The sequence below is a fragment of the Diabrotica undecimpunctata genome, chromosome 2, assembly GCF_040954645.1.
Source record: "Diabrotica undecimpunctata isolate CICGRU chromosome 2, icDiaUnde3, whole genome shotgun sequence".
Classification (NCBI taxonomy): Eukaryota; Metazoa; Arthropoda; class Insecta; order Coleoptera; family Chrysomelidae; genus Diabrotica; species Diabrotica undecimpunctata.
Genome location: NC_092804.1, coordinates 148,678,691 through 148,695,675, shown reverse-complemented (window position 1 = coordinate 148,695,675; position 16,985 = coordinate 148,678,691). Strand labels below are relative to the sequence as shown.

General features: G+C 31.0%; 1 protein-coding gene across 1 annotated transcript in view; it reads right to left on the bottom strand.

Moving 5' to 3' along the window:
• The window catches only part of LOC140435031 (adhesion G protein-coupled receptor E3-like), a 799,910-nt gene that overhangs the window by 64,439 nt on the left and 718,486 nt on the right, over positions 1-16,985 (bottom strand). Inside the window, exon 5 of the mRNA XM_072523706.1 lies at positions 13,036-13,155. Within this exon, the coding sequence (XP_072379807.1) occupies positions 13,036-13,155 (120 nt within the window). The remainder of the gene's footprint in view (positions 1-13,035; positions 13,156-16,985) is intronic.

Here is a 16,985-nt window from a genome sequence, read left to right as displayed (position 1 = left end):
TGGATGGTATATTCTTGTTGGTGACTTCTTCTTTAAATATTTGCAATCAAAGACTGCTACATTCTGCTGATGGGTTTACTTCACATTTTTCTTCATTTAGTGAGATGCTTTTGTAATTTTTCTCTCTTTTATGTCTACTTCTTTCATACATACCTATTGTTGCATCTTTCCATTGTAGTATATTTTCATTATTCCAAGCATTTTTGCATATATCTGTCTGAAGTTGATCGTAGACGTAAAACCGGCTTTCAGACGTAAAACCGGCTAATGGAACCAAAGTAACATCGATAACAATATTATGTTATCTCTCTCTCACACACACACAGGCTTATTTATAGCATAGCTAACCTTCGAAAGCTTAAGAGGCCTGACCGTTAGTGCAGAACAGAATTATAGTGTAATACACTAGTTCTGACGATGGCCGTAGACGTAAAAACAGCTTGCAGGAACAATAGTAACTAGAGACATAGTCTCTGTCACACTTATACCTCAAACACACACACACATATATATATACGATCCCGAAAGAACAACAACATCTAGACAGAACCTCTCACCTCTGATTCGACAACATCGGCTACATTCCAACAGCCTTCAAAGTGCCTTGCTAAACGCCAATAACAACTTGCCACAGGGACGTTTTTCGGTATAGTCTTGCATTGATAGTGTGCGACACATAGACACTCAACAACAAACCTGAAGAGCAGCAATCACGTTTATATCCTTATGTAATAAAGAATCCCTTACCTTTTTCCAAAAATTAACAGTGATAGCTAGCATGTTTGTTATCTGTCAAAGTTCCTGTTTTGATGTATGTTTTATGCTCATTTATCCTCACACTTAGTGGTCTTGCGGTTTCTCCCACATAAAAGTTGTTACGTTCACAGGATATTTTATAGATGCAGTTTTTTTATCTCTCTTGTGTGTTGTTAATTTTGGTTTTGGACAGGGTAGATACAAGTGTATTAGCCGTTTTAAATGTTTTGATTTACTGGTTTTTTATCGTTTTTAAATTTTTCTGATAGGCCCTTAACATATGGTATTGTTGTAGACCATGAATCCCTTCTTATGAGTGTTTCCGGGTTGCCTGTTGTGTTTTTCTATTTTCTTTTTACTGTCTTATGGAATTCCTTCTTTATAAATGACAATAGGTAGTCTTTTTTGTTAAAATCTTTGTTAGCAGATGTTTTCTTCTTACAAAGCCTTTTCATTAAAATAGATGTTTTGGACTCCATCATATAAAGATATGATGATTCCCTTTTTGATGTTTATGTTGTGGTTTGGTTGATTATCCTGTATTCTCTTTTGTGACTAGCAAATCCAGTAGCGTGATTAGCACTTTCAATTTTTTAGGTAAAATGTAATTAACATTACAATCAATTATAACTTAATCCCATACAAATATAGTATATATATCAAATAACCTATTTGTTGATTTTTATTTTTATCTTTTACAAATTTTTCACGAAATTTGGTGAAAACTTACCTTTTTATGTCCCTAACCCACTGGAATTTTTTTAATTTAAAGTATTTATTTCTTCTCTTTATTTTGATTTAATACCGAAAAAGCACCCTACTTTTTAATCGAAAATCACACGTCAAAATATCTGCTTTTTTAAAAGTCGTGTGATTTTTGTTCGCTGATATCTGTACGTTCTGATGGTAAAAAAATATATACATTACCATGATGAATTTTATCAGAAAATGCAAATAACAAAAAAACTCGAATTCGAAAACTTCTGTTTTAATCATTATGTATATATTGAGCTATTTATTAAAATTTACAGTTTAATTACTCAAAGAAAGAGTAAGTAAGATTCCATAATTACATTAAAAACGAAAAAAATTCAAATCCATGAAACAAAGATTACAAAAAAACATTCGCAATAGTTGATTTTCTGACTATTAAAGATAGGACTTAAATTTACTTTTATAAAAAAATATTTTTTTTAAATCCGAATTACATTTGTCATAAAATTATTTATAATATGCCTAGTAAATGCTAAGAAAAATAAGAAAATTCTTTGTAATCTTATATGCTGAGCGATCCCATTTTATTTCGGTTATGTCTTTGTCAAAATTAGATATACAAGCAATATGATAATGTGCTTTAACTAAAACTAGATCAGGAACATTTCTCAAACAAGCTCAAATATTTTTATTTGAATATGCTGTAATATGTCTTGTATCGTTATTGTGAGTAGATCGCATTTTTTATTTTGAAATATTACCGAAAACTTACCACAGAGCAAACAATAAAATTGGAAAATAAATATAAGAGCGTCTTTATTTATTTATTTTCATTTCTTTGATTTTCTTGAAATATGGAATGTAGCTACTGCAGTCTCATTATTAAATTGACTTTCAAAAGTTCGATGAATAAATGCTGATGTGGATGTTTAAAAGGTTTTGTATTTATTGTCTATTCTTTTCTTTGTCTTTTCTTGCTAGACCCCACTAAACGATTCAAAGCTTTTTTTTATTTCATGCACTTGCTTCTCATCTATCTTTTTGCAGATTACAAAAACCAACAGATTCATCCATACTTACAATCTGAAAAGACAATTAAGAATGCTTTTACATAAAAAAATTATGCTTTTATTTTTTGTTTAAGTGATTTATATCCATTTAAAAAATATTAAGGGCTTGAAATTTTCAGAGATGGGTAACGCTCTTCGATTTATTTTTGAATTCGGGGGATCATTAATTTTGTTGACATGAATCGAAAAATAGCACTCCTAGTTCAAAAAGATGGATGGAGTTATGGAAAAAAGGAGGAGTCAAAGAGAAAACCAATTACACTTGAAACTTTTATTGGTTTTCTTAAATGCAAAAAGAACGACATCGGTTTATTTAATAAACTAAAAAAATATCAATCCTGTCGAATCGTGCGAATGTACAACTTGAGTGAAAAGTACACGCATCGTCAACCATATTAACGACGTATACATATATATATATATATATATATATATATATATATATATATATATATATATATATTCATGTTTATATCATTATTGCTTCCATATTATATACTGTTGCATTGAATGTTGCGTCCTTCGAGCTATTACGTCCGAATATTGGGCGCAATAAAACCATCCTGAATTTATGGACTTCACGCTACTTCTATTTAAAAATGGCCCCTTAGTTAAATGCAGATTTCTATATTTTGTCATAGCCCAAAACGTCATAGCGCTCTCTAGTTAGATTTCTGAGATATTAAACTTCTTCTAAAAATCGGGAGACGCAATAATATTCTTAAACTGTAACCAAATGAATAATGTTAGTTCATCGAATTGACGGAAGTGGCGCGGTTATAATATACATATTTATCGTATACTTCGTTTCATCTAGTACTTTATTGCGTCAAAATAGGATATATGGCAACATTGCTGTTAGTATCTATTTTTAGAACAGAATCTTTCGACTTCGGTTTATTTCTCGTTGATGTTGATCCGTTGATGTGATGTTAATTTTAATATCAGCTTGTTCGTAGCGCTTATTGCGTTGTATATTTATTACCATGTCTAGAAACAAGAAGATTCTTAAAATGTGTTATGTTAACCCTCAAATAGGTAAGTGAATTTCTTTGTCAATATTTTTATTAGAAGGAAAATATTTTTAATTATTTTTTCTTTTTGATTTCGAGATTATTTATTAAACTGTGCACTATTTATTTAACTGTGTTTAAACTCTAGTTTGCAGCAATAATTATTTTATAATGTAATGGTAACGGAACACAATCTTTTGTTGGCAAATCAATTCATTATTACTATTAGTACAGTGAAACCTGTGTTAACGGCCACCTGTACTAGCCGGCCAATTTCAAAGTTCCACAAACCAAAATTTGTGGACTATAAAACATGGTATTAGCAGCCACCTTTTTATATCGGCCAATAGTTCTGTCATTTTTAGTGGCCGTTATTGACAGGTTTTACTGTATTACCATTATCCAGATTTAGCCATGCAGCTCTCACTCCATCTAAGGGAAAAATTTACTCACCCCAGATACCTACGGTATCAATAGGATTGATCTCTGATGAGACTGATGATACTTAGGTGACTTGGGGTATGCTGGAGTATCTCCCAAAAATTTTCGTACACATCTGGCCGTCGTGAGTAATAAAGGTGTTCATTTAAACCCAGCCATTATATGTTTTCGGAGAAGTTCTTCGGAATGATTCCAGCAGTAGATATAATAATATGTATCGTCTGGGTACTTTGCATTCTCCATTATCTTCGTATTTGAATTTACAGATCTCTGTACTTGGCGATATTTTCAGTAAATTTATTACGTAGATTATTACTGTTATCCCCACATCACCATAGTGTTGTTTGCCTTGTTAATTTATTAACTAGTACGAGATTTGTTCTATTATGTGTACCATCTGTGATTTCTGTGCGGTCCCAGTATAGCTTGTAGTCAGTTGTCATTCTCAAGCATACTCTCAGGGACTTATCTCCGTTTGGAGAAATCCTAGCTGATAGCTATCTCTTGATTCGAGATATACCCGAGATAAATTTCCCGGGAATGTAGTTTTCCTTATCATATAGAACACCTTATCAGGATTCTCTAAAAGTACATTGTCACATTTTAGGTTGTTACTAACTTTGTACCTCCTTAGTCGTCCTGAACAAAGTACAGTTTTTGTTTTAATGTATCCAGACACTGTTGGGCTGTGTTATATTCTGGATCATATCTGGAGTGTCTTGCAGTACTTAGCGTTATTTCATCAGCTCGCCTAATAACTTTTCTACTTGTTACTCCTCGTATATATTCTGTCACTTGACCAATATCGCTACGCAGTAATTCAATCTTCCCAAGCAGTATTTTTGCCAGGGTGTAATTCTGTTACCTGTCCTTCCGTTATTAGTACCCCGTCGTGTTCTGATCATAATGCCCATTACATTAGAAATTACTGTTTTTGCACAGTATATAAACATATGCAAATATTTTATCAGTCTTTACAATTTGTAACAGCACACCTCATTATTAATATTAATTTATTCTTCATAATATTAATACTATTACGAACTGTATGTACCTATGTAGCTTTAATTTATTTTGATAACAATCTATGGCTTGGTGTGTGCTCTTTTTCTTAGCGATATACAATATCTTTATGCCCCATTTACTTTGTAAAGTACAAAGATATTTATTCAGTAGATAACTCATACTGAACAAAATTATTTGACGGATTGCTTGAATAAAGCTCGTATATAATTTAATTCTATATTTTTTTATTATAGGAGAATGGTTCAGATAACAGCAGTGCTACAAACTTAAGTCAAAAAAATCTCAGGATTCTCACAGAACCTTGTACGAACAACCAGTTAACCCATGAAGTGAAAGATATCACCATCAGCACTCGATGCAACGTTAACTGAGGTACAAGAAGATCTACACTTTTTCAATAAACAAAAGTGTAGAAACACTGGTAATCTCAAACCTACTTATAAAAGAAAACCAGATTATTGTTACTACTGTGAAACGGAAGTTCTTAATTTTGGTCGCCATATTATAAGGAACCATTCTATGGAACTCGATGTGGCTGAAATTATCTCCAAACCAATCAGATCACGAGAAAGAAGAAGTCTGTTTGATAAACTCAGAAGAAAAGGAAATTTTTTAGCGGATGGAGGAAACTGTTTCAAGGCTGTTAGACAGACTTATGTACCAGATCGGGTTCTCATTTCTTGTGACAATTGTTTAGGATTTTTCTCTTCCAAACTATTATACCGACATAGATAAAATTGTGGAAATAGAAGCAATCAAGAGAGGGCACAATTTGCTGGCCAATCAAAAATGTTTCCCAATATTAAAATTGATCATCGACTAAAAGAAGAAGTGTTTCCTAGGATGAGCGCGGACAACATTTCAATCGAAGCTAAGAACGACTTTCTAATTCGTGCATTTGGAACCCGCTATTTGAAGACGCACAGAGAAAAGCATTTTATAGCAGTTACATCACGCAAAATGGGGGAACTGTCAAAAATACTTATAGAAATGAGAAAAATAGACCCATCTATATCCACTATGTTTTCAGCACTGCGACCAAAGTATTTTGATGCCTTTGTTGAAGCCACAAAACGAATAGCCTGTTATGATCCTGAAAAAGACATTTACTTGTCTCCAACTTTTGCCATGAATATAGTGAGATCACTCAAACAATGTTGCGATATTGCAATCACTTTTGCCTATAAGAAACAAACTGCATACTTATCTGTTTCAACTGCAACAATTGAGGCAGAACTTAAAACCTTAATTCATCTATTTGAAACAAACTGGAGTTTTGAGGTCTCATCCCAAGCAGCTAATAATTTAAATCTTAACAAATGGAATAAGGTCACAATAGTTTCACTAGCAAATGATCTAAAATTGCTAAGATCCCATTTAGTTAAACTTGCTGACGATGCAACTAAAATTTTGCAGAAATATTTAAATGACGCTACAGTTGAAAATGCACCTCAAAAGACTGACTCCGAAAATATACTAAAATAAGAAGATATTAAAGCGTTTAACAATCTCATTGAATCCGTATACTGTAGAGTAATTTTGCTAAACAGAAAACGTTCTGAAGAATTACAGAGAATGTACTTTCACACTTATGTTAACTCTATCGGAAATGAAAAATATGAAGAGTTTCAAAAAGCAGTTTCACCTTCTGAAAAAATATTATTAAGTTCAATGAAGAGAGTAGTCATTAGAGGTAAAAGGGGCAGGGGTGTTCCAGTTTTATTCAACCCCGAGGTACAAAATCATATCGATATTTTGCTTGCGGTTAGAAATGCATTTGTACCAAGGGATAATCCTTACCTATTTGCTCCTGCTAAATCTTCTTCACATTTAATCGGCTACAAAATATTAGGAAAGCACGCAAAATTATCCGGTGCGAAAAATGCTACTTCTATAACATCCACTCGTTTGCGTAAGCATCTGGCAACTTTGTCACAATTATTAAATTTATCTGATGGAGAGATTGAGCAATTAGCTACTTTCATGGGACATACGCCCGGTGTGCATAGAAATTCCTACAGACTGCCAGATGATATTTACCAAACTACCAAACTACCAGCCAACAATTATAAAGGGAAATCTTTAGACGAAGTGGAAATTGATATGGACAAAAATCTATTCGAAGATAACTTTTCTGAAAGCGATGATGATGATGACGATGAGTTAAAGTGTTTGCTGCAAGATGATAATGAACCATCAACTAGTCAAATAGAGAATACCGTTTCTCCAACGAAAGAAAATGAAACATTTAAAAATAAGAGTGCGCGGAAACTAGTGCCATGAACTGAAAGACAAAAGTTTGTCACTGTAAACTTTTTCAAGAATCATGTCAAATATAGACGGCCTCCAAAAAAAAGGGAGTGTGAAGAACTAAAGAATCAATTTCCTGAGCTATTAAACAATAAAAACTGGTTAAAGATTAAAGTGTTTATACAAAATAGATATTGCAAACGTACAAATTAACGTATGTTTTTTTATTAAATTTTGGGTTTTAAGTCATTTTAAGAATGATTGTTTATTTAAAAGAATAAAAGTTTTGTATTTTAAATAATTTTTGATTTTATCTTAACCAATAAAAACTAGAAAATATTTTATTATCGTTTTATTAATGCTCCTATCAAATAAATCCCAATTTATTCACTAGGACCTAATTTAAATGCATTGAGTAACCAAAGTTAAAAAGTCCATATAAAGCATCTACAACAGATTCCACTTGTAGGAATCTAAATTTAACCCATGACTCATGAATGAACAGGTGTTTAAACATTTTGTGGAAAGTAAGTGTGGCAACACTGTAATGACGCAATAATATATAATATACGCTAAATTGGAGCTAATAAAGTGAGATACCTAAAGGAGTTAGCAATATTTGCAAATTGAATGAAAATTTGAATTAAAAAAAAATATTTTATAAAAACCAAAATTAGCAGTTCTTATTAATAAACAGTTTATAACAAATATTCACTATCGAATCGAACGTAACTCATCGTCATCAAGGAGACGCAAGAAGGTGCAAGTACGAAAAGACACGACATTGTTGGAAAGATGTATATATATATATATATATATATATACATATTATACATATATATATATATATATATATATATATATATATATATATATATATATATATAAAGGGTGAGGGTATACTAACGGGACGGAAGATTACAGCGAAAGGGAAGATTTAAAAAAAAAATTAAACAATGATCAGAGAAGAAGAAAGAAGAGTCATTTTCAACTTATTTAAGCAATTATACCAAATTTTTTCTTATGTCTAAATAGTTGGACATTTGTTAAATGTAATGGACACGATTGTGTAATAAACAGCTTTTTATATTGTGTTTAAAATTTACAGATTCATTATTAGATTATTTAATTAGCTTACCGTGAGATATATTTGCTATAAAATAATATTTTATTAAATTAAAATAATATACGACGAGAATTTTCATAGGACTATTTATTGCTTACTGCACATGTTTAAAGAACTGAGTTTAATTCAATACTACTAAAAATACATTACAAATCCCTAGTAGAGGGGAGGGTGTTACTAAAAACTAAATAATTTTATTTTGGGGTAAAAACGTAAATTACAAAATCATTCATATTGTTGTATTACCTATTAAAAAATTCCACTGAAGTTGCATTCACTCTACGTAAACTATTCTCAACGACGGATGAATTCGACTGAAGGTTTTTTGCCTAACGTATTACTAACACCGAATGTGGTTTAACTTCATCCCTCTCCTAAGTCAGTTCTGAATAGTGCGTAATCTCTCCTAGCGCACAGACTATCCTAGCTTTACCTTAGTTTATAAAAATATCCACGTCTGGATATATATAGAGATACCAGAATACTCACATATTAATTTATGGAAATACCTAACTAACTTCATAGAAATAACGAAACAATATTGAAAAGAATATTATCCAACACTACAAAAAATAAAGGAATTTTTAAAATACGCAAATAAAACGAAAGAAGATGTAATTCTTAATTATTGTGATATGCTTGAACGTTAGTCGCTGAAAACACAGTCCGCGCTGATCAGGACAATTCATGCAACCTTTCCTCATCAATTTTCGTACACCTTACCTTTTACACACATCGCTATCCTTTTTAAGTTCCTTTTTTCCAGCTTCTTTTGAAAAATCAACCCCAATATGCAAAGTTTTGGAAGTTGACGGCTGATTGCTGTTTTTTGCCATTTTTCTATAGCCGGCGCTATACCTCATAAAAATGTCTCTACAGAGCAAGCTTTTGTATATTTTATATGGAAATTGGTTTATTAAGTGCCCTGCTGTGTAGAACCTTCGAATTCAACATCATTTAACGAAGTGTAAGCTAACATTGTTGGAGCACGTATAAAATGTTCGCAGAGAGCTGTATGGTTCTGTTTCTTAATCCATTGCGTCAACTGAACCCATGTTTTGGGTATACAATTCCACGTGCATTGGTATATTGCAGATCGTTAAACTTCCCCGAAATAACTATCGCTGTTTGTTACAAAAACCCGCCAAATGTTTGCTGGTCAATAAATAATCATCATTTTTATATTTGAAACGCACTAAAAAGAAGCATGTCTTTACGAGCAAAACAAGACTTTTGCATATCCAAGTAAACCTCTGTTAACTTTTGTCGAAGTAAAGTATAAAAGTTGACCACAATAATTTTGCGGTTTTTATTTAGAAGATTTTGGACAAGATGTCATAAAAATATTTTTTTGCAATTATTCAAAATATTTATTATTGTTTTTAATATCCACAAGGAAACTAAATTCCTGTAGTTGGCTATATACCATATAATAAAAAAATTTTCCATAAAATCCTTTATAAAAAGGTATATAAAAAACCCCGTCGGGCTATGTTAAAAAGACAAAACGTTTTCGGAATCAGTATTCCATCATCAGTGTCAATATATTACATGAATGTAGCCACTAAATATGAGGGTAAAAACCCTTTAAAAATTAATATGTGAAGTTTAGTTTACATTATGTCGTGTTTACAAATAGGATGGTAAAGTTACCGTTGGATTGGTAACATGGCGACATATGACTCTACATTAAGTTGCAAGTCCTGAGACGGTATGTCTACGATAGGAATGGCGGTTTTTGACAAAACACCGGTTTTCGGTTATACCGGTTTTTTTTGCTTACGGTTTAACCTGGCGGTTATAACCGGCCAAAAAAAACCGGTTTTTCAAAAAACCGGTTTTCGGTTTTTTTAATCCAATAGTTACAAAATTATATTTACAATGCACTTTAGTTTGCGATACTTTATTCGACTCGATATCAATATGATCAAAATTAGAACTATCGAAAGAACATCAATATCAATATAAATAAAACACAATTTTTAATAAAACCATTTTATTCTATTAATTATTATATTTATTTATTATTTTATTATTAATTATGATTATGATTATTATGAATATTATTAAATATAATATAGCGTAAGATTAATATATACATATTGCAATAATATACAATAAAAGAATATGAAGTAATATTTTAAGTAAAAAAGTATAGGTTAGAAGGTTACAAATAGGTTATATTATATGAAATGGATTTAGCATTATGTTGGCCAGTATTTTTCATGAAGCCTATTAAGAAAAACTCGTTCATATAATATGTTGGTCGGTTAAACGGCTTCTCTCATCTGACACAATATCATTCAATGATGACACAAGTCTCTCTGATGCCACCGAACTTCCGACCAACGACGTGTATTTTTTTAGCTATAAAAGCCAAGCCTGGCATACAGGTTTTGTTCTGATCCCAGAATGAAAACGGATCACTTGGCAGCAAAGGCCGCTGCAGATATAGAGTCAGTTCATTTGAAAAAGAACTTTGAATCTGTGTGTCCTGAGAACTTGAACTGAAACCACTGTTCACCAACTCCAGATCGTGTGAAGACCAAAGAGGGTTTGATTTTAAACTCACTTTGGCTTCTTTATTCTGAAAGGAGCAGGAAGGAGAAAGTTTTCCTATTTCGGTAAGTAACGTCCTAACTTCCGAGCCTAAATTGTGTCATGACTGTCTCCACTATATTCGGATTCAGATATAGTTTTTTGAACCTCGGGTTCGTGATTGTAGCATGGCAAAGCAGGGAATTTCGTAAAAGCCTAGTGCCCCTCTCTTGAAGGCTAGTTATAAGCTTTTGGCATAACTTTTGAGCTGTACTAAGGTTTGGCTTGAGGTTTCTTAAAAATCTTTCGATAATAGACACAAGGGGGATAACAAGGCTAGCAGTAATGTACTGGGAACCCGAGATCTCCTTTGTGGCCTCATCGAAAGGCGATAAAATGCTTACAATTTCAGTGATTAGTTTTATATCTGAATCAGAAATCATCCTTGGTGCTTTTTTAATTGAGGGACCTGCCAATATTGCAGCTATATATGGGGACATTAGTGTAAATCTTTTAAGCATATGGTAGACAGAATTCCATTTGGTTGAAGTCAGATGCAGAGAGCAGTAAACCAAAATTATTATACTACTGCTCAACAGAGAGCGCTAAAATAATTCAGGTTCTATTGTCAATGAATATAATGAGAGTAGAATATAATGTGCAATTATTGTATTCAATTAATGATGCAAATTTAATTTACCATTTAAAAATATAATCGTCTAAAATACCCACCAATTTTCCTCTCCTCCCAAACCCAAAAAATTCCCCACCCCAACCATTTCAACTTATAAAAAATTTCCCAGGCTCTTTCAAATGGGATTTAAAAAAAATAATATCAACATAAATATTTTACTTAAAAATAAATTGAATAATGCAATTCATCTTTTATTTCTACTACCATCAAAAAAAATTATCATGTATTACTTTTAACACGTTTATATATTTGTATAATAGGTACATTTTATACATTTTAACTCATTTAATACTTCTTCTATGTGTGTATCGTTTTGAAAACGTAGGGAAATCCTTGGAGATTCGTATTCGTAATCGGTAATTCGATATTTATAGTCAAAACATTATTTTTGGTAATCAGAAACAACCAGAAACAACCATTCACCCACTTTCAATGTCAAGAGTCAAGTGTGAAAAATAGATGATGTACAAGATCACTTCTTATGTAAATATTATGATTACAAATACCTTTTCAACGAAATATTATAATAAAACCTAATTGTTTCTGGCTGATGAGAGTTTGCACTTTCAGTTTGCTTCTGTATTTATAAAATAAAATAAAATTTGAATTATGGTTTTGTTTGGAATAATTACTTGAAAATAATAATTATGATTGGGATCCAAAAAAATACCTAACCTAATCATAATCACCGTAAAAACCTAATAACCGGTTTTTACTTTAAAAATAAAAAACCGGTTATAACCGGGACAAAAAAACAACCGATAAAACCGGTTATTGCGAAGTAAAAAAACCGGTTTTCGGTTAAAACCGGTAGGTTTTTCCCATCCCTAGTCTACGAGGACTTTATTAAAGCAACTCTGATGATGGAATACTGATTCCGAAAACGTTTTGTCTTTTTAACATAGCCCGACGGGGTTTTTTATATACCTTTTTATAAAGGATTTTATGGAAAAAATTTTTATCGTTTTTAATGTTTAATTTTAACAAAACTAAGTATTGGAGTTGCAGTCGATCTCATTTAATATAATAAACACATTAACTTTATCTGTGCGTGTAAATGTAATATTGCATTTTTTTATTTTATGTTTTATAGAATTTTATCTCCAACAATTAATACCGTTAAGAATTGTTAAACATTTGTAATTAAATATCATAGTTGATATTTTGAATTTAGTCGACTTTAATGAAATTAAAATTAATTAATAAATTAAAAGTATTATAATTGAATTGCAACATAAAACAAATATTGAAATCGGAAGTGTAATACTTGATGCAATTCCAAACAGTAGCGATTGCTTAGAAATCCTAGTCTTTGTCGTAAACAAAGTCAACATAAAACTAATTATGTGGTTATCACGACCAAGCAGGGACCCTTTTCAGAGGGTAAATAGAAACATATTTACTCACCAGCAATTTTGTCCTTTTAGAGATGCTGTGTCGAGGAGCTTGCCCGCCTTGTCGTGGTATTGAATTAAAATACTGGCACTTAGAAGAGCGAAAGGTAGACCCCATCCGAATAATGAGTATCTGAAACAAAATTCGCTCTTACTGGATATGTTAATCTCTTGTTTTATATGTTTCTAACAAAATAAAATCGATCATTTTATATGCTACCTTTACGTTTATTTAACGTTAATTAATTTGGTGTACCATTACCTATTGAAAAAGTTGAATGAATAAGTAAAGCGTTATTACTTTTTAGTAAAAGTTAGGTGTTTTTTTTATTATAACCAATAAATTTACAATTTGTATTACAAAATGTATTCTATAAGTTCACGTGATGAGTTCAGGCCCTGTCCCTTGATTATGGCGTAATGTGGCCCCCTCCAGTGAGAGAATAAAGTTCCATGTTACTAGTCTGTTGGCCAACGTCGCTTTAGTTTTCTGATAACTCAATGTTGAGGTATTGCGGAAATTAATAGATTAAAGTATGTGTTCACGTTTTGAATGTATTGTGATTTATTTTGCTGGATTGGTTTTTTTACTGTTGAGATGTTGAGATCCCCATAGATTCTTTGGTTGGTTACATACCAGAATGCATCAACAATTGCTTTTAAGATTTTTGATTGACATATTTCCATTAGAGCATTATTGGATTTACTACTACAGCCCCACAGCTCTATATCTTCGTTTAATAACTGTTTTATAAATGAAAATTTTATTATTTATTGAAAGCTTATAGTTTTATCCAATTAACCAATTGATTTCTTTTGTCTTAGTTGTATTTAGTCTATTTTTGGCTGATGTGTTTTTTCCAACACCTGGTTTGGTATAGCTGTAGCCAAATATATTTGATTGTTTGAGTCCTGGGTATTTCCTCCTTGTTACAATATATGAGTGGTAATGTTTTTCGTTATAAATTGAAAGTTATGTGGGTTGGCTTGTTTTCGTTTATTTTTATTTTCCATTGTTCCAACTAGTTTTCAATCTCATACAAGTAGTTTTGGAGTTGTTGTGTAGCTATGTTGCTGTGTTTATGACTTGTGAGTGCTACTGTATCATCTGTGAATATGCCAATTGTTACGTTATTTGAATTTGGTAGATCAGACGTATATAATAAAACTTCCCAGGCTGCTATCTTGCGGAATTTGCTCCTTAACGGGATGCATTTTGGATATTTCTCCATGTAATTTTGTTGTGAACTGTCGGTTTTTCAAGTAAGATGTTAGTATTCGAAAGAATGGGGGTATTATTTGTTTGTATTTATATCAATTTACCAAAATTGATGAAATCGATTCAATTCTGGAGAATAAATATTGGAATCAGCTTTTGTTTTTCCAAACAGAAGCATTCTGGATGTATTTTAAAAAAAAAATAATTACAAAGCGCCATCTTCAATGAGCTCTAGCTTCCTTAAGAAGCATTTTCGGACTAGGTTAGTTGGGTGGAATTGTCTTATAATTATCTAAGGAATCTGCGGTCTTCGTTTGTCAGGAGAGTGACACCCTGTATATATATATATATATATATATATATATATATATATATATATATATATATATATATATATATATATATACAAAAAAGGGGTTATTGGGTAAGCAGCTGAAATAATAACGCCAAGAGTACTTTTTTTTAATAATCGAATATTATGTCGGTATGCTTTCTACTATCATAGTTAAAAAGTTTATACATTTATGTTAATGTAGCAAAAATTACATTATAAATAATAAGTGAAGATTTTTATCTTACAAAATTTAGATTGCGCCCATCAGATTAAAATGGTATGTAAAAAATCCACGAATAAGACAAACATGGGATGTTAAGTAAAGTTAAAATTTCTTTTTTTTTCAACGAATAAATCACAATAGTATGTTTAGAGGACAATTTAAAAATCATTTATTTTCCATTATTAAAAAGTTTAAAGCTTTATTGTTAGGTATAACGTGAACTTTTGTTCATAGTTCATCTTAAATGATAAATATGTTCCATGATATAGCAAGTGAAAGTTGACAATGACTTGATGTAACAGTTCGTTTTGTGCTTATTTATAACTGGATTTTACCTTTATTTTGAACCAGATAAATTTCTACAATAAAAACAATAAAAAACCATAACTTTTAAAATTAAACATAAAAATCTACATTATTTCGATGATTCCTTTTTCATTGAACTCAATCTAAAAACAGTACCTAAATGTGGGTAAATCTCACTTAAGTAGCTGATGTCAGATTTTTTGTTTATGTATTTTTTTTTGTTTCGGAGATAAAAGCCATCTCAAGAAGCAGTCTTTTAAAATATTTGTTTTTAATTGATAATACTTTGGCTTTTTTGTAATTTATTATGTAATCGTTTTGGTTAACGTGCATAGCTAAACTACACCTTTAATGTTTTATCTTTTAGTGTAGAAAAAACTGAATTTATTGTTAAAACTGTTTTATATGCAAACTTAAAGTCACCAACAGAGTTGACTATTCGAGTTAGATTTGGTGTGACTTTTTTGTATATATATATATATATTATACTATATAACTATATATATATATATATATATATATATATATATATATATATATATATATATACTGTATAACTATATATATATATATATATATATATATATATATATATATATATATATATATATATAGTTTAAAAAATCCACAAGAAATTCCTGCAGCTGGCTGTATACCATGTATCACAAAAAAGAGGTTTAATTCTTTGTAAGTAGGTACATTGAAAAAACCCTTAGAAGGGCTACATTAAAATAACCGTTTTCGGATATATACCTACTTACAAAGAATTAAACTACGTTTTTTTTTTATATATAATTTCTTATTTCCCAACTTTTTTATTTCCTGGGTTTGTCGGTCTGATGAACTATTTAAAATTTGCTTTAACGTTTCAGCAAATTTTTCATTTTTAATAAGCACTTTAACAAACTTTAAATATTATATTTTACATTTAAATTCCATTTTTACACTTTTTTAAAAAGTTAAACATGGATTAAAAATTGCTATCTGACATTGACAGATGACATCTGTCAGATATCTTAAAGTATGAGTGGTTCAGGGTCGTATCTTATTCGTATTTTATTTACATCAGACCGACAAATCCATGAAATCAAAAAGTTTCTATTTATACAAACATTCTATTTACAAACAATTTATTTAAAAATTCCTTCATAAACGGTATAATATTAAAACACCCTATCGGACTACATCACAGAACATTTTCGGAATTAATATCCCGAATATCCAGGTTTTGAGCCACTAAGTACATGGGTAAAAACCCTTTAAATGTTGTTAAATTAAATTTGGGTAAACTATGATGTTAAAGTTACAACAGGAATAGATAACACGGCAACGTAAGACTCCACTGGAGGTTGCTAGTCCTGAGACAAAGTGTCTACGAGGACTTGTTGATAGCAACTTAATTATTGCTTGAACATTTCGGCTATTTGTCATTTTCAATAAGCACTTTAATTATTTAATATTATGTAGTACACAATTATATTTTTTCTCAGACCGATAAACCTTTTTTTTAATTGCCGTATTTCCAGATTCCAGTGAGCCTAAGAAGGTATCCAATGAATTCTGACAGGCACCGGTGGGGGAAATGGACATCTACGTCACGGAACAAGACACCCTGGCATCTTTCGGCCTAGTAGAATACTAGGCCGAAATACCCCAGGGTAGTGCCGGATTAACCGTGTTCCGGCCGAAACCTTAACCACCGTTTCAGGGAGGTGGTCTTGTCACTTAATGAACAACTAAAATAAAAACTAAAAATTTATAAATAACCATACCTATTACCTTAAATCAGAAAATGTTTCAGACGTTAAGCTATAAACTAATAAATAATATTAACCATAAATTTTAGATCCCTGGCTTAATCTCCTCCTCTGTACTCCTACT